Source organism: Tupaia chinensis, unplaced genomic scaffold, assembly GCF_000334495.1.
Source record: "Tupaia chinensis unplaced genomic scaffold, TupChi_1.0 Scaffold145907_1, whole genome shotgun sequence".
Lineage (NCBI taxonomy): Eukaryota > Metazoa > Chordata > Mammalia > Scandentia > Tupaiidae > Tupaia > Tupaia belangeri.
The window spans coordinates 2,123,665-2,144,168 of NW_006205765.1; the positions used below are offsets into that span (position 1 = coordinate 2,123,665).

The 20,504-nt window shown below is 42.5% G+C and overlaps 1 protein-coding gene and 1 pseudogene across 2 annotated transcripts in view; both read right to left on the reverse strand.

Annotated features, from left to right (window-relative positions):
• Positions 1-4,879: 4,879 nt before the first annotated feature.
• LOC102484069 (microtubule-associated proteins 1A/1B light chain 3B pseudogene) lies at positions 4,880-6,362 on the reverse strand (annotated as a pseudogene).
• An 8,817-nt stretch (positions 6,363-15,179) lies between these two features.
• CNOT9 (CCR4-NOT transcription complex subunit 9) overlaps positions 15,180-20,504 on the reverse strand; it is a 36,891-nt gene continuing 31,566 nt past the window's right edge. The window contains exons 6-8 of one of the 2 annotated variants that reach the window (XM_006168667.3): positions 19,040-19,138; positions 18,731-18,822; positions 15,180-17,331 (exon numbers count right to left, since the gene is read on the reverse strand). In XM_006168667.3, coding sequence (XP_006168729.1) covers positions 17,163-17,331; positions 18,731-18,822; positions 19,040-19,138 — 360 coding nt within the window. In that variant the 3' untranslated portion in view covers positions 15,180-17,162. The other variant, XM_006168668.3, reaches the window with a different exon arrangement.

Genomic DNA, 20,504 nt, shown 5'->3' on the forward strand with positions numbered 1-20,504 from the left:
TGTGAGGGAATAGTGGGGGTGGGGTCAGGAGGGAGGGATTAAAGGGACTACATCTCCAGGTAGGAGGAGCCTGGCTGCCCTTCGTCTTGATGTCAGCTCTCGCTGACCCCAATCCCGCAATAGCTCTCAAAGTGAAACCCAAGGTCTGGGTTGCAGTGCTGTGAATCACCGCTTTTCATTCTGGTCGGTCTCTGCATGTAACACGGCTGTCTTTGCCCTTATTTCATCTGGCTCCTTTCCACAGTGTCTGTTTCCACCAGTGCTCCTGTGTCTCTGAGGCCTGCCTTGCATGGCACCCAGTCTAATTCTGTGGCACAGGGAAGGGGGAAAAAATAGGATGGGAAAGGAGGAAGATGAAGAGAGAGGGAGTCAGATGATCTTGGAGTGTGGAGGGACTGTGGGTAGCTAAGTGTATTTCAGGCACTTGCTAACTGTTGAAGAGATGTATATAGGGATGTGTGAAATGATTACTTTGTTTTCATGAATTACATGATTACTTTGTTTACATGAATCACATGATTACTTTGTTTACATGAATCACAAGGATTCTTGCAGCAACTCCACGTGTATCAGGACCCACATACATGTTTATAAAGATAAAACAGACTCGTGACATGTAAGAATCCTGGCCAAAGCAAAGAGTACAAAACTGAAAGACACTCAGTTAAAATAATAGTAATAATAATAGTGAGTAAAATTAAATAACTAACTCTTTAAAGAAAAAAACAAAAAAGGAAGGTAATGAGATCCTTACAAGAGCAAGTGATTACACAGCCGAAACAAAAACCAAGAGTGAGAAAAGTGGATCGAATTGGAGAGAAGCAGGGGCTTGTAAAGGACCTTATCACGACTCCATCTACTTCACGAGAAACTGAGGCCTAGGCAAGTTCCGGCGACGTCCTGAACTTGCATGTGTCAGCAGCAGAGACAGCCAGCCTCCTGCACATTTCTAAGCGCGTGAACCGAGATTTGCTTTTGCTCTTCCTTGGAAGACTGCAGGGTATAGCTCCTTCTGGACCAGTGGATGGCAGTAAGGCAGTTGGGGACACAGGGCAGATCCTGTACTAGGGCTTTTGTGGGATCCCTTTCCAGTGAAGTGTATCCTAGTCATAGGCACAAAGGGGACAGTGTGAAATGTGATTTTTTTCTTTGGTACCATTTTTTAGTTGTGCCTTTATTCACTTCACTTCTTTAAAAATGCATTTGATAGCGCTAGCAGGTGGTGTGGTGGTTGGGGGCAGTACTCCCACAAGGTAGACCATGGTTTGAGTCCCAGACCTATTGGCTTCCTTTCTCACTTTCTCTGTCTCTGGTAAGTGTATGTGCCCTGTAGCAAAATTAAAAAAAAAAAAAAAAGATAAATAAAATTAAATAAATATTTTTTAAAAGTGCATTTGTTGGGGCCTGCAAATGGTGCAGTGAACTCCCATATGGTTGATTATGGTTCTAGTCCCAGACCTGGTGGCTCGAAACTCACACCAGGTACGTGTGCATGCGTGCCCAAGATCCCAGGAGAAGAATGGAGGAAAAGGGACTGTGTCGTGGTCATCCTGCCTGGGAGGGTGGGGGTGATTTCTCATTTTCCCTCTCATTGTCTCTGTCTCTTTCTCTCTCCCTGGTGAGTGCATATGCCCTAAGGCAAAAACCTCTGAAAAAAGGTATACATATATATAATAAAAATTTAATTAAAAATAATTCTTTAAAAAAAGACAAAAATGCACTCGTTTTAGAGAAACTTCAAAGTGACTACCCATTAATGTGGAATATAGGTCATCCCTTCAAGTGTGGCATTTTTGTAAAAAGGAGTATTTCTTACAGGAATGTTACCGATCACACAGGATTTAGAAGAATGTCAGATATAATGACATATACAGTCTAAATAGGACAGGCTGATTAAGAATTTACATAATATATTGGGACCAGCAGTTGCCGTAATGGCTATGTTGCTGGACTCCCATGCAGTCGACTGCGGTTTGAGTCCCGGACCCGGTAGCTTAAACTCACACCAGGTGCATGTGTGTGCATGCCCAGAATCCCAAGAGGAGAATGGAGGAGAAGGGACTGTGGTATGGCCATCTCCCCAGGGGGTGATTTCTCACTTTCTCTCTCTCTGTCTCTTTCTGAGGAGTGCACACGCCCTATAGCAAAAACCTCTCCAAAGAAAAAAAAAGAAGAAAGAATTTACATAATAAAAAAATAAACTGAAAAGTCATGTGGACAGATGCATTCAGTGGGGAGAGGTGGTGACAAGAATCCCTTTAATGATCAGGTGAGGGCCCAGATGCAGTAACATTGCTTTCCCCACCATTACAGCAACTTTCACTCACAAACACAGGTACTCCACTCAAGTATACATACATAAGGGCAAACTGTGACCTGCTACACATACAGTCTAAAACTGCATAACTATGATCTTTCTTGATACTCCCAAGAAAACAATAATAGCCCCATGCAGATGGTAGGAAGCACTGGTCTTTTATTCTAGGTTGGATTTAAAAAATGTTTTTTTGCTGTGTTTTCTTTACAACTGACATGCACTTAAAGGGGAAAAATCTGACGGTGGTTTGACCCAACAGTGGTAATAGAACTACTCTTAAAAATGTGATAACCAAGGACCAGCAGGTGGTGTGGTGGTTAAGGTGTTGGACACTCCCACATGGCTGACCATGGTTCAAGTCCTGGACCTGGTGGCTTGCTTTCTCATTTTCTCTTTCTCTCTCTCTTTCTCTCTGTGTCTCTCTCCAGTCAAATTAAAATAAATGAGTAAATGAAATTAAATAAAAAATAATAATTATTTTTTAAAAAGTAAGAAACTTTTAATAAGATATTTTAGCTACAAAATTTTTAAAGGTTTTTGCCTTAATCTCCTCTCCTCTATTCTCCTCCTGGGATCTTGGGCACACACACATATGTGCCTGGCATGACACATAACACCTGGTCCAGGACTTGAACCATGGGTGGCCATGTGGGAGTCCAGCAACATTAACCTCTACATCATCTGCTGGATGGCTCCTTTAGCTACAAATTTAGCATTAAAAAAATACATATTTAAGCCAAATGGTAGATGATAGTACATCTGAATTTCATTATTTTCTATTCTACTATTCTATAGTTTCTATCACTGTCCTAAGGATCACATTGATAGAATTACTTATTTTTTTTAAGGATTATTTTATTTAACTTATTTATTTTAATTTGACTAGAGAGGGACAGAATGAGAGAATGTGAAAAAGCAAGTCACCAAATCTGGGACTCAAACAGCGGTAGTCCATGTGGGAGTCCAGTGCCCTTAACCACCATGCCACCTGCCGACCCCTAGAATTACTTTTTCAAAGGGCCCTAGTTTGAAGTCTCGGAGAAAATTACAACACAAATTACACTTTTTTGTCCCCCTGGGGCCCTTTAAGAAACGAGACAAAAACTATTCAATGTTCCTATTAAGCAGTGTCATTTGTCTGTATGTAGCTGTCTAGAGAACAAATAACATTTTAAACACTACAGAACAGGTGAACTTTTGGTATACTTCAGTGAGCAGTCAGCCTGGAGTAGCAGTTTGCTGTTGGCTTCTTCTTCTTCTTTTTAATATTTAACTTTTTTAAAAAGAATTATTTTTACTTAGCTTAATTAATTAATTATTATTTTGGAGAGTTTTTTTTTTTTTTTTTTTTTTTTTTTTTTTTTTGGGGACACAGCCATTCGCGAAAAGAGAGTCAGAGAGACAGAAAGCGAGAAATCACCTCTCAGGGGAGATGGCCACGCTGCAGTCCCTTCTCCTCCATTCTCCTCTCGGGATCTTGGACATGCATGCACATGGGCCTGGCATGAGTTTAAGCCACTGGGCCAGGGACTCAAACCATAGTCGACTACATGGGAGTCCAGTGACATAGCCATTACACTAACTGCTGGTTCCTAATTTTTTTTTTTTTAATTTGACCAGAGAGGAACAGAGAGAGAGAGAGAGAGAAGGAAAGCAAGAAAGCAAGTCACCAGGTCCGGGACTCAAACCAGTCAGCTATATGGGAGTCTAGCACCCTCAACCACATCATCTGCCAACCCCTTGATATTTAACTTTATTATTTCCCATCTTTATCAGAGAGAGACAGAGATAGAGGGAGAGAGAGAAAAACTGAGAAAGCAAGCTGCCAGGTCCACCAGATCTGCGACTTGAACCATGGTCAGCCATGTGGAAGTCCAAACCTTTAACCACCACACCACCTGCTGGCCCCACTATTGATGCTTCCATTGACCCCTTTCTTCTGCTTTGGTGCCAACAGTTAATGGCAAATGTGTTTTTTGGGGGGTTACTTGACACCTTATGCTTAAAAAGTAGTAGGTTTTTCTGAGAGGACTCAGTAGCTCTCTGCATGCCTTTTAAGCTCCCACTTGAACTGTAAGTTCCTACTGGGAGAAAAAGGAGCATTAAATTAACTTAAGATCTATTATATTGGCAACTTAGAATGCAAAGTATTTTCTTTCTTTCTTTCTTTTTTTTTTTTAGTATTTTCTTTCTTTTTAAAGAATTATTGATTGATTGATTGAGAGGGTTTTGCTATAGGGTGTGTGCACTCACCAGAAAGAGAGACAGAGAGACAGAAAGCGAGAAATCACCCCGCAGAGGGGATGGCCACACCGCAATCCCTTCTCCTCCATTCTCCTCTCAGGATCTTGAGCCACCGGGTCCGGGACTCGAACCGCAGTCAACTACATGGGAATCCAGCGACATAGCCATTGCACCAACTGCTGGTTCCTCATTTATTTATTTTAATTTGGCCAGAGAGAGACAGAGAGACAGAGAGAAGAAAAGTGAGAAAGCAAGCTACTAGGTCTGGGACTCAAACTGAGGTTGGCCATGTGGGAGTGTCCAGAGCCTTAACCACCACGCCACCTGCTGGTCCCGCAAAGTATTTTATTTCTAAATCTCTAAGTTTGAAAACAAGGTGGTCTAGGTTACATATATAGTTTTCCAAAGCTGAATGTGCATATTTGGAACTCAGTTTTTCTGCTGAAATACAAAAACTTCTAAAACTTCCTAATGGGAACCCTTTGATGATCTGTGACTAGATGAACTGACCAATCTCAGTTGGTAATGTCCCTGTTTTTCCTTGGTAAGGGTTTTAAAAATTTAGAAAAGCTGTATTTTTCTAGTCTTTCAGACAGTCTCATTCCAAACATCTCCTGGGAGGCGTAGACCATATATAGGAATCCATCTTCATTCTTTTCACTTTCATATACTTTGAAGATGGGTGTGAACACACTCACCATGCTGTGTCCATTCACCAGAAAGAAGGCAGCTCGATTAGCTTTGAGCTATAGGTGCTTTCTAATTATCTTGATGAGTTCACTCTCGTTGACATGATCAGGTACTAGGAACTTAATTTTATCCAAGACAGGAAGGTGCTTCTCACTCTTGTATGGTTCTATTATCACTGAAATTTTGGTTTGATGCTGCTCTTGGATAAGTCGGACATCTACTCTTGGCTTGAAGGTGTGATGCTGCTTGAAGGTCTTCTCCAATGGCAAGACTCAGGAGCTGGGTGGCGGCAGTGGGGCAGAGTATCCCAACAGATTTGGGGATAGCAGCAGCTTTGACTCTGGCAACAGTGACTTCTTCGAAATGATGTGATTTTAAGTGTGCTGAGATCTGGCTGCCTCTCATGGTTTTCCAGACCCCTCAATTGCCTGGTATTCTACCATTAATTATTTTTTAAAGGATTATTTTATTTAACTTTATTTAAATTTTGACCGGAGGACAGAGTGAGAGAGAGTGAGAGAGAAAGAGAGGGAAAATGAGAAAGTAAGCTGCCAGGTACAGGACTCAAACTGCAGTTAGCCATGTGGGAGTCCAATGCCCTTAACCACCACACCACCTACCATTAGTTTTATTTATAACGAAATCGTATAAAATAAAATCTTAAGTAATTTTAACCATTATCCTAACTTAGGAAGGAGGGAGGAGTAGTGATAGGATGGGCACATAGTTGGCCAAGTTCTATTTTTAGTACTGAGTGCTAACAAGGATCTTTGCTCTATAATGATTTATTAAGCTATATGTTTTACGTAGTTTTTCTATATCTGTGTGATATTTTACAGTAAAAATATTTCACATTTTTTCAACTAGTAATTTTTGAAGGTTTAATGGCTTTAAATAATTTATACCTAGTTTGGGTTGACCACATTCTTTACTGAGAGTAGGTTTTGATAGGAGTACAAGGATACTGGAGGCACTAGGAGGGAGTCCATTCATGGGAAACAGGAAAATCAGGGTATATCAAAGTTTATGCTGTGCCGATTTCAAAATTTGATTTAATAGAGATCCTGTTTTACATACGGATATTGCTCTGCCATTCCTGTTTCTCTGACATTAGCGTCACCTCATTTTTCCGAACTTCACCCTCACGGCTCAGTGCTGCCCAAACTCCTTCCCTTTTGTGAGGAAGGGAAGAGTTTTAGCATTCTCATAAACACACCAGCATTCCTCATATGTTCTGACTTGGGGATGGGGACTGGGAGACGTTCACAAGGTAAATATGGCTACAAAGAGTGATTAGAAGGTATGCTTGCTGCAGGACTGTCATTAGAATGAGGGAGGGAGCAGACAGATGGGCCCCAGGCACAGGAACTGTCCATCTGGTTTGGTTATTCCTATTTCCGCAGGGATCCTGGCCCTTCCCCCACTGCTGTCTATTATTAACAGATCCAGAAACCTGATCAGGGCAGCAGCAACAGAGGGACTTTCTGGGAACCATGCCCAGGAAAGGTCTAGAGCCCTAAATTGAAATGAAGCAGCAGCTGGCAAAGAGGGAAACATAAACATAGCACTCTCACTCTGAGACCCAGGCCTGCCTAGACCCTCTTCCTGACACCCGATGCAGATACCACACACCGAAACATCTTTGTTTCTCAAAACATTGAGACTAAAAAGTCTGAGATCAGTCCCCAGGTTGTCCAGTCAAACTATTCAAACTTCTGAATAAGCCCTACTTCTTGGTGGTCAAAAGGCAACTCAAAATATTGAATTCCATTTTAAAATAATCAATGATTTTAATCCTACCATCTGTAAACTAAAGGCCAGTATAGGGGCTAGCAGGTGGTGTGGTGATAGGTGGGCTCCCACATGGCTGACCATGGTTCAAGTCCCAGACCTGGCGGCTTTCTCTCTCTCTGTCCCTCTCTGGTCAAATTAAACAAATTAAAAAAAAAAAAAAAAAGCCAACATATAGAGAGGCCAGCATGTGGCATGGTGGTTAAGGGCATGGGATTCCCACATGGCCAATCACTGTTCAAATCCCAGGCACTGTGGCTTCAAACAAACTGGGCACATATGTGTGAGTGCCCAAGATCCCAGGAGGAGAATGGAAGAGAAGGGATTGCGGTGTGGCTATCCCTCCTCGGGGGCGATTTCTCACTTTCAGTCTCTGTCTCTCTGGAGAGCACATGAACTCAATACCAAAAATCTCTCTTAAAAAAAAAAAAAAAAAGCCAATGTATATGGAATCAGTAGATTGTGTAGCGGTTACATTGCTGGACTCCTACATGGCCAACTGTGGTTTAAGTCTTGGACCCGGTGGCTTGAAACTCATGCCATCCACCCTGGCATGATTTCTCATTTTCCTTCTGTGTCTGTCTGTCTCTCTCTCTAGCAAACCCACATGCTCTAAGGCAAAAACCTCTAAAACGGGGGGCGGAGGGGGAGGTGGTGGTCAGCAGGTGGCATGGTAGTTAAAGACATTGTACTCCCAGATGGCTTACCGTGGTATGAGTCCCAGACCTGGTGGCTTGCTTTCTTACTTTTCCTCTCTCTTTCTCTCTCTCTCTGATCTAACTGGAAAATAATAATGATAGATAAGGTTAAAAAATAAATCTAAATTAAAAAAGCCAATGTATGTAACTCCAGAAGACAACAGGATATATAGCCATTGTTCTATCCCACTAAAATTAAAATACAGAATCCCAGTTCTGCTATTTCACTTATTAAGTGGGGGTGGGGGGGTGTGGAGGTGAGCAATGAGGAGGTATTTAAAAAATAAAAACAGAGAACAATAGAAGTAGAATTAAAAATACAAATGGTGGGATGAGCAGATGGCATAATGGCTGAATCACTGGACTCCCATGTAGTCAACAGCGGTTTGAGTCCCAGACCTGGTGGCTTAAACTCACGCTGGGCATGTGTGCGTGTGTGCCCAGAATCCCGAAAGGAGAATGGTGGCCATCCCACCTGGGGGCTGATTTCTTGCTTTCTGTCTTTCTGGCAAGTGCACGCACCCTACAGCAAAAACCTTTAGAAAAAAAAATACAAATGGCATAATATTCCATTACTGAGGTAAAACTTTCAGAAAAGGTCATAAAGTGTGAACAGGTGCTATTTATAGTCATGTCTAGGGCTAGCCCTGGAGTGCAGTGGTTGAGTGCTGTGCATTAGGAGCTGGATCCACATGACCACTTATGGTTTGAATCCTGGCCACTGGGGATTGAAAAACATGCTGGGCATGTGTGTGTATGTGTCCCAAACTCTGATGGGAGGGAGAAAGGATTGCAGCATGACCATGCCCTGTTGGGAGGTGCTTTCTCTCTCCCTAACCTCTGGCAAGTGCACATGCCCTCTGACAATTATAAAAACAAACCATCAAAAATAAAAAAGCCAGAGTAATGTCTACAAAAAAGTGTTACTAAAAGTCTGAACACTGGGGTCAGCAGATGGCACAGTGGTTACATTGTTGAACTCCCACATGGCTGACCACAGTTCAAGTCCCAGACCTGGTGGCTTGAAACTCACACTGGGCACATGTGTGTTGTGTGTCCAAGATCCCAGGAGAATAGAGGATAAGAGATTGTGGTGTGGCCATCCCCTTCAGGGGGGTAAATTTTGACTTTCCCTCTCATGGCTTCTGACTTTCTCCCCACAAGCATACATGCCCTAGGGTAAAAACCTCTTTTTAAAAAAAATGTGAAAGTTAAAGGAGGATATTTGGGAGTGAAAGGACTCTAGTTCAGGGACCAGCAGTTAGCGTAATGGCTGTCGCTGGATTCCCACGTAGTCGACCGCGGTTCGAGTCCCAGACCTGGTGGCTTGAACTCACACCAGGCGCGTGTGCATGCATGCCTAAGATCCCGAGAGGAGAATGGAGGAGAAGGGATTGCGGCGTGGCTATCCTCCCTGGGGGGTGATTTCTCGCTTTCTGTCTCTCTGTCTGTCTGGCGAGCGCACGTGCCCTATAGCGAAAACCTCTCCAAAAAAAAAGAAAGGACTCTAGTTCAAGATTGCCTTGGCTGTTCTGTCAAAATTTTTAAAATCAACTTATTCATTTTCATAAACATAAACCTGTTAGAATTTTACTTACAACAGAGTTCAAATAACAGACCAAATCGATTGAAGAGAATTGGTATCCTTACAATATTGTTTTTCCCACTGCCAGATGTGTGCACTTGCCAGAGATGAGGGGGGGCAAGTAAAAGCACCCTCCGATGGGGTGCAGTCACACAGGAATCCCTTTTCAATTTCTCTATCCTGTTGGGATTTGGGACATACATGCACATGCGCCTGGAGTGTTTCTCAAGCTGCCAAACCCAGGATTCAAACTGCAGTAGGTCATGTGGGATCCAGCTCCCTTAACCATCAGGATATGGCCTGGCCCTACAGGTTTATTTTTTAGATTTTTTTTTAAAATTTTATTTTTTGTACGAGGCATAGGCACTTGACAGAGAGGGAGAGAGGAAAAGTGAGAAATCATCTCGCAGGGGGTTGGATACATGGAAATCCCTTCTCCTTCATTCTCTTGGGATTTTAGGCATGTTGCCACACACACCCAGGCATGCCCCAAATTCTGACAGGATGGAGAAATGGAGGAAGATTATGGTGTGGTTTCAAACTGCCAGCTGGGGATTTGAACTGCACTGTTGGTCGTGTGGTATCCAGCTGCTGTTACCATGCACTAGCTGGTCCCTGGAGATTCCTTTTGATAATCTATGTATACAATCATGTGGTCAGCAGTCTCCCCCAGCCCCTGTTAAAATAATCTGTTTTTTTTGCTTATCAACTGGGTGGGATAATGATAGAAGAATGATCATGGACATCCTTGTTTCAGTCCTCATCTTGTGGAGAATGATATTAAGATTTTATTGAGAAGTTTATAAGGTTTTTGTTTATACATTTTATCAATTAAGGACATGCCTTCATATTCTGGTTCTTGTTTCTAATCATGAATAGATAAACTTTGTAGTGTTTTATTTTTTTTTTCCTATAGGGCACGTGCACTTGCCAGAAAGAGACAGAGACATAGAAAGCGAGAAATCACCCACCAGGGGGGATGGCCACGCTGCAATCCCTTCTCCTCCATTCTCCTCTTGGGATCTTGGGCACGCATGCACACGCGCCCAGCCTGAGTTTTAAAACACCGGGTCTGGGATGTGAACCGCGGTCGACTACATGGGAGTCCAGCAACATAGCCATTATGCTAACTGCTGGTCCCTGTAGTGTTCTTTTCTACATCTGTCTAGATCATATGCTTTTCCTCCTTTTATGTTGATTGTATGAATTGTATTGATTGGTTTTGAAGTACTGAATCAATGTCATTATTTTTGCAATAAATCCAAGTTAGAACTGATGCATTACTCTTTTTTAAAAATAATTATTTATTAAATTTTATTCATTCATTCATTTATTTTAAATTTGACAGAGAGAGACACAGAGAGAGAAAGAGGGGAAGTGAGAAAGCAAACCACCAGGTCCGGGACTTGAACCGTGGTTAGCCATGTGGGAGTGTCCAGTTGCTGGTCCCCACTCTTTTTTTAATTTTTTTTAATTTTTTGCCATAGGACATGTGCCCTCATCAGAGAGGGGGGCAGAGAGTGAGAGGCAGACAGAGGGAAAGTGAGAAATTACTCCCCAGGGTGAATGGCCACACAGCAATCCCTTCTCTTGTTTCTTCTTGGGATTTCGGACATGCACACATCCCAGGTGTGATTTTCAAGCCATCAGGTCTGGGATTTGAACCACGGTTGGCCATGTGTAAGTCCAGCACCTGAACCACCATGCCACCTGCTGGTCCTGGCATTACTATTTGTATATATTGCCAGATTTGATTTGCTTATTTTTTCTGTGAATTTTATGCCTACATTCATGGAAGAGGTTGGCCCACAGTTTTCCTTTCTTGTGATATTCTGGAAAGGTAGGTTTTGGTGACTGGGTTGTGCTGCTTCATAAGAGAATTGGTTATATATTATGTTAAATATATTAAAATATTTTCCCAAAGTACATGAGCCGGATTCCACATAGCTGACCACTGTTCAAATCCTCAGCCCAAAGACTTGATAAAGCAGCAAGGTTGTGTTGCATACATGCCCCAAATTTTGACAGGATGGAGAAATGGAGGAAAATAAGATTATGTTGTAACCATACCTTGTGGAGGGGTGCTTTCTCTTGCTTTGGCAAGCACACATTCCCTCTGGCAATTAAAGAGGGAAAAAAGTGAATTATGGGGCAGGGGACAGGCAAGTGGCACAGTGGTTAAGGTGCTGGACTCCCACATGGTCGATGGAGGTCAGAGTTCTGGACTTGGAGGCTTGCTTTCTCACTTTCTCTCTCTCTCTTTTTGGGGAGCGCACATGCCCTATAGCAAAAACCTCTCCCCCAAACAAGAAAAAAAAAATAGGGGCCAGTGGGTGCTGTGGTTGTTAAAGGTGCTGGACTCCCACATGGCTGACCACAGTTCAAGTGCTGGACCTGGCGGCTTGCTTTCTCACTTTCTCTCTCTCTCTTTTTGGGGAGCGCACATGCCCTATAGCAAAAACCTCTCCCCCAAAAAAGAAAAAAAAAATAGGGGCCAGTGGGTGCTGTGGTTGTTAAAGGTGCTGGACTCCTACGTCTGACCGCAGTTCAAGTCCTGAACCTGGTGGCTTGCTTCCTCATTTTCTCTCTCTTTCTCTGTCTGATCAAACTGGAAAAAAAAATAAATTAAAAAAAAATAAAAATAAAATAATTATTTTAATAAGTGAATTGGAATCTTTTTAAATTTTTTTGGAGAGGTTTTTGCTATAGGGCATGTGTGCTTGCCAGAAAGAGAGAGAGGGCCGGTAGGTGGCATGGTGGTTAAAGACGCTGGACTCCCATATGGCCTACTGCGGTTCGAGTTTTGAACCAGGTGGCTTGTTTTTTCACTTTCCCTCTCTCTAGTCAAATTGGAAAATAATAAATTAAAAAAAAAAAAAAGGACAGAGAGAGACAGAGAGACAGAAAGTGAGAAACCACTCCCCTGGGATGGATGATGGCCAAGCCGCAATCCCTTCTCCATTCTCCTCTCAGGATCCTGAGTATGCACACACATGCACCCAGTGTGAATTTAAGCCACCAGGTCCAGGATTCGAACTGCGGTCGACTACATGGGAGTCCAGCAACATAGCCATTATGCCAACTGCTGGTCCCTCTCCTCTCTTTTCAGTCATTGCTAGTTTATGTAAGACATGTGATGTACCTTTTCTCATTTTTTTCTCTCATTTTGGAAATATTTGCTTTAGGGCATGTGCACTCATCAGAGAGACAAAGACAGGAGAAAGAAAGTGAGAAATCACCCAAAGGGGATGTTCACTCACACACCACAATCCCTTCTCCTAGATCTTGGGCATAAACACACACATGCCTGGGGGCCAGCAGTTAGCATAATGGCTATGTTACTGGACTCCCACGTAATTTACTGTGGTTCGAGTCCCTGACCCGGTGGCTTAAACTCACGCAGGGCGCGTTTGTGTGCATGCCCAAGATCCCGAGAGGAGACTGGAGGAGGGATTGCGGCATGGCCATCCCCCTGGGGGGTGATTTCTCACTGTCTGTCTTTCTGGTGAGTGCACATGCCCTATAGCAAAAACCTCTCAAACACACACATACACACACAGGCGTGGTTTGAAATTCATGCAAACCACCAGGTCTAGGACTTGAACTGTGGTTGGCCATGTGTGAGTGTCCAGTGCCTTAACCCCCATGCTACCTGCTGGTCCCCTCATCATCATTTTTAAAAATTATTTTACTGAACTTCATTTTATGTACTTATTTATCTATTTAAGTTTTAATTTGACCAGAGAGACATAGAGTGAGAGAGCAAAAGCAAGCCACCGGGTCCAGGACTTGAACCACAGTCAACCATGTGGAGTCCAACACTCTTAACCTCCATGCAACTGCCAGCCCCCATCATTATTTTAATTTGAACCAAGAGAGACAGAGAGAGAGGGAAAATTAGAAAGCAAGCTGCCAGGACTGGTACTCGAACCATGGTCAACCATGTGGGAGTCCAGTACTTTAACTACCACACCACCTGCTGGTCCAAACATATTTTCTAATTTTGTGATTTCTTTGACACATACGTCTTTTATAACTCTATGGCCGGGACCAGCAGTTGGCGTAATGGCTATGTAGCTGGACTCGCATGTAGTCGACTGTGGTTTAAATCCTGGACCCGGTGGCTTAAACGCACGCTGGGTGCATGTGCACCCAAGATCCCCAGAGGAGAATGGAGGAGAAGGGATTGAGGCGTGGCTATCCCCTCTGGGGGGTGATTTCTTGCTTTCTGTCTTTCTATTGTCTTTCTGGCGAGCACACGTGCCCTACAACAAAAACCTCTCCAAAGGGGAAAAAAAAAAAAAGAACTGTATTGCCTAGGTTTTAAAATCAGGGACTTTCCAGTTCTTGTTTCTAACATGATCACATGGTGGTCAAAGAACATTCTTTTTTAATTAAAAATTTTTTTCAGGCTTGCTTGATAGTTGAACTACAATCTATTCTGGTAGATGCTTTAGGTACACTTAAAGTGCAAAACTCCATTAGGCAGATTCATGTGGGAAAGTGGCTGGTTCGTACCTAGAGACTTTAGTTGAGTGCACCAGGCAAATATGTGCCAATGGTCTAGGTTGACTGAAGCTGGAAATGGATCATGGCATTGGGACCCCATTAGGGATGCTGTATCCTTGTCTCTCTCACTCATGGAATAAACTTAAAAAAAAAAAAAAAAAAACTTATTTAATTTTATAATTATTTCAAAACTTTGAGTAGACACAGAGAGAGAGAGAGAGAAAGCAAGAAAGCAAGCCACCAGGAGGTCTGGAACTCAAACCATGTGGGAGTCCAACATCTTAACCATCACACCACCTGCCAGCCCTTCACGGAATAAACTTTAAAAAATATGTATACTCTTGGTTAAGAGTGCAATGTTCTACACATGTCAGTTATTAGGTTTGTTTATTGTGTTATTCAAGATTTCTGCTTGCTACATCCACTTCTGAAAATACATATATTAAAATATTTTCCCCAAAATTAAATCCCACAATGTATCAGCAAAGAAAGATCTCATTCCATTCTACAGTTTACTATTCCAAATGTTTTCCTTAGGATTTTGATAGCAACAACCTTGTATACCCTTTTTCCCTAGCCTTTGAACTGCAGATATGGTGAGTGGGGGAATCATATGGAGGTAGTTCAGAAGGCATGCTCTGAAGGTTACTTATCGCCTGGAATAGGGCCTTTCCTTGCCCTATTCCACCATTAAAATAGTCATATGTCCTCTACAGTCCTTGGAAAAAAACCCCTGGAATTAGGGGTGGCTGTGCCCCACTGAAAGCCAGCCATGGAACTTACTCTGGATATGACTCTGAGTCCTGAACTCTGGAGATGAAAATGAAACCCATGAACAAATGTTACAAGCATCACCTATTGGTTAATAGAAGTCTCTCCCACACTGGCACTAAGTTCTGGTCACTACAGCCAAGAGTGAGCTTCTGCACCAACAAGAGACTTTATTAGATTGGGGGCACCGTTCTCGTTCACCAAACAGCTTCCATACATCAGTGGAAGTCTCCCAAAGGGACCATCATTGTCCTCTTCTTGGTAGGGCAGTGTATGTGTGTACGGAAGATAGAGGCAGGTGTGACAAGATCATCTGACTAAAGTGCCTAGGTATCTTTATAGACAGAATAAAATCTTCAGTATATATATATATAAAAAATAGGTTTTACAAAAACAGAAGCATGTTTTATTTAAATTCTGTTGAGGGAGAGGAATGGAAAAAAAAAAACAAAATAAGGGGAGGCATCTCTTTATATAATACATACAACATCAGGATCAACTATGAGAAATAATACCCATTCCACCCCTCCCCCACCAACTCCTATGTGGGTTCCAAGGCCAGCTGAGAATAGATGGGACAAGAATTAAGACACTATTGGCACAGTAACATGGCCAATGCACCGAAAGATGGAGAGAGAAGAGAATTTCCCAGGGAGCAAGGCCCTGGGCCTCAGCTGCTTCCCCAGTGGAGGGGGAATGAGAAAACTTTGGCTCAGCAGAAAGGCGGTTGTCAAAAAATCAGGGTGACCCTAGCTGGACTCTCCAGATCACAGACTATGGGCTGAAGGGAGTCAAGACATCTATCCAGTCCATGCTGTTCTCTGCTTTCTCCAAGATCTCTCCTCTTCAGGTTTGAGATTATTGAGAGCTGGCCTTGTTCTCCTCTTCATTTTGGAAGGCAGGGAATAAGTGCTTATTCTACCCTTCCTAAATCTAGGCTATTTAATTGCTACTTTCTTGGCTCTAAAGAGACAGAAGCCAACTAACTAGGCCGGCTCCCTTTGTGAAAGTCGGCTTGAAAGAGCCCTTGTGTTGGCAAAACTGCCTCTGCAAAGGTTTCTGAGTCTGCCCCCTACAGTCTCTCTCCATACTTATTCAGAGATACCTTTAATTGTGCGAAACTTGGACAGAAAATACTTGGTCCCTCTCTCGAGCTGGATTAGCAATCCCATATTTGCTTAGAGATGGGGATGAGAGAGAGAGAAAGCAGGTGATAGAAGGGGGAAGGATTTTGAGAAAGCAAGGCAGTTTACATTTAGTTACAGATTCAAGCCTGTGGGTTGTGAACAGAGCCATCTAAAGCTCCAGAGAAGAAAGGGGAGTTCTCTAACACAGTATGAGTCAAAAATGTTTTAGGGACAACCCTGTAACTTCCATTGACCAAAAGAGAATGTGTCAAAAAGAAAAATAATTGAAACTGAGCAAACAAGCAGAGTCCAGCTCTCCATCTCAAATTTGAGTAATTTCAGCTCATTCAGCTAATACTGTTTCAAGTACAATCATGAAGACAAATAGAGCTGCTGAAATTCACACTAAAACAAAGAACAGGATCAAGTAGCCTGTCACCTTACTATTAGGCACCTCCCTTTAAAAAGTCATCAAGAAAATATCAGTGAAGATGTGCACTGAAGATGAGGGCCACCTCCGCCCCTCTTCCCCCAATATAATACCCTTCCAGGACAGCTCAATGAATTAAGTTTAATAGAAGGGAAGTTTAAAAAAAAAAAAAAAAGAAAAGAAAAAAAGCACTGAGATTTGGAAAAGCTAGCAGCTAACGCCAGAAACAAGGTTAAGGTCCTCATGGCATCCACGACTGGGAGCAGAAAAATGGGAGAAGGAAGGGAAACAGGCGGTGGGTTCTTGCTGTCCTTTGGCTTTACATCTTCCCCCTGCGCCTCCCATTCCTCCCAACTGCTTGTTGCAGCTATTGGCCTGCCAGAGGGGTTGTAATGCCCAGACCAACTTTTTATTGAGCTTATGCAGCTAACAAACTTGTAAACAGTGCCAATTGACAAGGTTTTGCTGAATATTACAGCTTGTGTCCACTAAACACACCTCTCTCTGAGACTAAAAACAAAAAAACAAAGTAAACAAATACTGAGAGAGAGAATGAAGAGACACATCTTGAGTCTTCCAGGAAGGCAAAATAAAAACGCCACATGGCTTGGTCCCAGGCGTTCACCATGCCTAGAGTGCTGCTGCTATCACCACTGTCTCCCCTCTCTGTCAGTGGCTAGGTAGAGATGGGGGAGAAAGGTCATCTTGGGCATGCTGCAAATACAGCATTTGCTGGTGTTGACACCCTCCTGGGGCTGTGGTGGCAGACTGCTGTGTCAGGAGCCCATATCCTGGGAGGAGCAGAGGAAGCCCAGGTCCTCAAGGCAGCCTGAGATGGCAGCCCAGACACCTCAGCAGGGGTACCTCGCCCCCTTTTCTCCAGTGCAGTTCAGCATTGAGGTTGTCTATTCCCGGTCGGCGATAAACCTGAGCTGTTTTCCTTGTAGACTGCCCCTCCCTTCCCCAACTTGGGGGAATAGTGGGAGGGGACAGGGGAGGATCACTGAGGGGGCAGAGGGATACCCCGGGGATCGGTGACCTGGCCCTCTTGCAGGTTCTTCACCAGTTGTGCAAGCCAGCGTTTCGTGGTGGTGTCATCTTTTAGCACCTGGGCGAAGGTTGTGTCTTTCAGCTGGTCAGGGAGGCACTGCCTGAGTGCTTCACGTGCCCTACATCAGAAACAAACAAACCAACCAGGGAGACCAACAAATAAACCCACTTTTTGGAGATGGGGAAGAGACCCCCCTCTTATACATAAATATATAGAGTTCTGGGAATGTATGGCTCTATATGTTACATTAGGAAGTCATTAAAATTCTCTGAAGATTGTATTAGGCATAGTCTCAGAGATTTCTAGGATCTGTAGTGCACAAACATTGTCAGAATGATGTCCCAATGTAGAATTTCATAAAAAAGGAAAATGGAATAAAATGGTGCAACCCAACTGCTTCAATCCAACTGGTTTCTGATTTATTACAGTAAGTGAAAATACTCATGTTGGAAATATATGGGTTAAATAATTAAAAAATCAGTACATTAGCAGAGAAGATCTTACTTATAGTATGATAAATCAATGAATTTTAATTGTATATGAACTTATTGATTTGTGTCTTTACAGAAATTGCATCAGTTTTACAGTTAAAAATCTTAATAATAGATGTACAGTAAAAACAAAACTATAGTAGCAGCATTATCAGATGAACTTTAAAGTGTTTCATTTTCTTTGAAAAGATGACCAGCAGAAAGACAAATCTGAAAACCTAAAAAAGGTAAATGTTAACTACAGGGCTATTTTAAAGTTGTTGCTTTTTGTATTCTGACTAGTTTTCATAGTACATGTAGAATTCTGAATAAACACATTTCAAACTTTGGTGAAAATATGAACTCTGAAGAAGAGAACAAAATGGTCGAGGAAGTATGGCTTCAATAACCAGAGTGGGAAGAGACTAAGTTCATATTAAATCAAGTTATCCCCATTCTTAGGAACACAGAAATCACTCCATTATGTGGTTTAGCAGGATCTGAGCAACTGGCTTTCAGCATAAATTATGGATTTCCAAAGCCAAAGATCACACATTTCTAAGATGCATTGTATCTACAATGTATGATTTCTGGCAGAAAGATAGATTATAAACATAGGGAGATAAAATAATTAGCTCAAGAACTTTACAGGAATCAACGAAAGAACTGGAAATGTAATTCAAGAACCCCCTGGGCCGTGCTCATTTCTGAGAGATCTTTGAAAGTATACTTCTCTTTCTGACCTCTTGGAGTAGCAACAGAAAGCTCAGACCACAGGAGCAATACATCATAAAGCATCCCTTGGAACTGTCTAGATTCTCTGGAATTTCAGAGTAGAATCAGAGAATTACAGTGGGAAGATACAACTCTGATGGCTTTTTAAATTCAGTACTTCGGATTTTAAAAGGAGTTTAATTTCTGTCTCAGACAAACCAAATATAGTTCTATCCCTTCCCTATCCTAAAGACTTAGGAGCTATGCCAGGAGATGGGAAAGGCATTAGGCAGAGGATTTCCCTAAAGTCCTCTAAATCCTATAAATGTTTACCTGGGATTATCTGAGAGTCGAAGGTAACATCTCACTACATGCTTCAGCAGACGGGCGGAAGGCTCTTTGGATAGCTGTAGGACCATCTTACCCTATTGCTCCCAGAATAGGGGGAGGGGAAGGAAAAACACAAAAAAACCACAAAATAATTCTAATTAATATCAGCAATCAGACAGATCAAGGATCATCATATAAGGTTCCAGAATTGTTTCTTCTAGTTAGAAGACTAAAGCTGTTTAGTGGCAATCACAAAGGAACTAAGCTGTATGATCAGAAGTAGCTGCAAAGGGGGCCAATGAAAGAACTCACCAAGATCATGGCAACATGGGAGAAACGTTCATATGTCTGACATATATAAGCCAAACCAGTGTCATCTAAGAGTATCTTCTGGAGGATGAATGTGGCAACCTGGAGTAAAACAAAATTAAGGAGTCCAAAAAGTTGTTCCAACTAGTCTTCCAATTGTCTACTTGTTTTTTTAGGCCTAACAGTCAATCAGGGGAACCAGCAGTTAGCGTAATGGCTATGTCGCTGGACTCCCACGTAGTCGACTGCAGTTCGTGTCCCGGACCCAGTGGCTTAAAACTCACGCCGGGCGCGTGTGCGTGTGTGCCCAAGATCCCGAGAGGAGAATGGAGAAGGGATTGCGGCGTGACCATCCCCCCTGGGGGGTGATTTCTCGCTTTCTGTCTCTATGTCTCTCTCTGTCTGTCTGGCGAGCGCACGCGCCCTACAGTGAAAATCTCTCAAAGTCAATCAGAAGATTGAGCAGAGACGTTTGTATGGTATTTATAATTTATTCTATCATATATACATAGCACAATAAATAAATAAATAAATATTGCCATATTAAATGTTACCACACGCCAGATTTTTTCCTAAAGGCTTCACACGATTTATTTTTGCAATAAACCTATAACATAGGTGCGATTATATTCATTATATATATGAACAGGTTCTGGGTGACTGTCAGATTCCTTTAAAAATCATTTTAAAAGAATTACTTATGGGGGGGAGCCAGCAGGTGGCATGATGATTAAGGGCCCTGGACTCCCACATGGCTGACTGTAGTTCGAGTCACAGACCTGGCAGCTTGCTTTCTTACTTTCTCTCTCTCCTTTTCTCTCTCTCTCTCTGCCTCTCTCATCAAAGTAAAGTAAATAAAGCAGAATAAAAATAATAAATAAAAAACAGGATTATACAAATTATTTATAAAAATTATTTATGGGGACCAGCAGGTGACATAATGGTTATGTCACTGGACTCCCATGTAGTTGACCGTGGTTTGAGTACTGGACCCGGCAGCTTAAAACTCATACCGGGAGCATGGGCGTGTGTGTCCAAGATCCCGAGAAGAGAGTGGAAAAGGGACTGTGGTATGGCCATCTCTCCTATGGGGTGAAATTTCTCACTTTCTCTCTCTCTGGCAAGTGTACACATGCCCTACAGCAAAAATCTCTCTTAAAATAAAAAAAAAGAATTATTTATTTAATTTGATTTATTATTATTTTAAAATTGCTGTAGGGCATGTATGCTCACCAGAGAGAGTCAGAAAGAGAGAGACAGAGAGTATGGGAAAGTGAGAATAAATCCACGAGGTCTGGAACTTGAACCATGATCAGCCATGTGGGAATCCAGTGTCCCAACCACCATGCCACCTACCAGCTTCCAATTATAAGATTCTTTCTCTTTTTTTAAACAATTATTTATTAGAGGCTAGCAGGTGGCGTGGTGGTTAAGAGGACTGGATTCCCACATGGCCGATTGCGGTTTG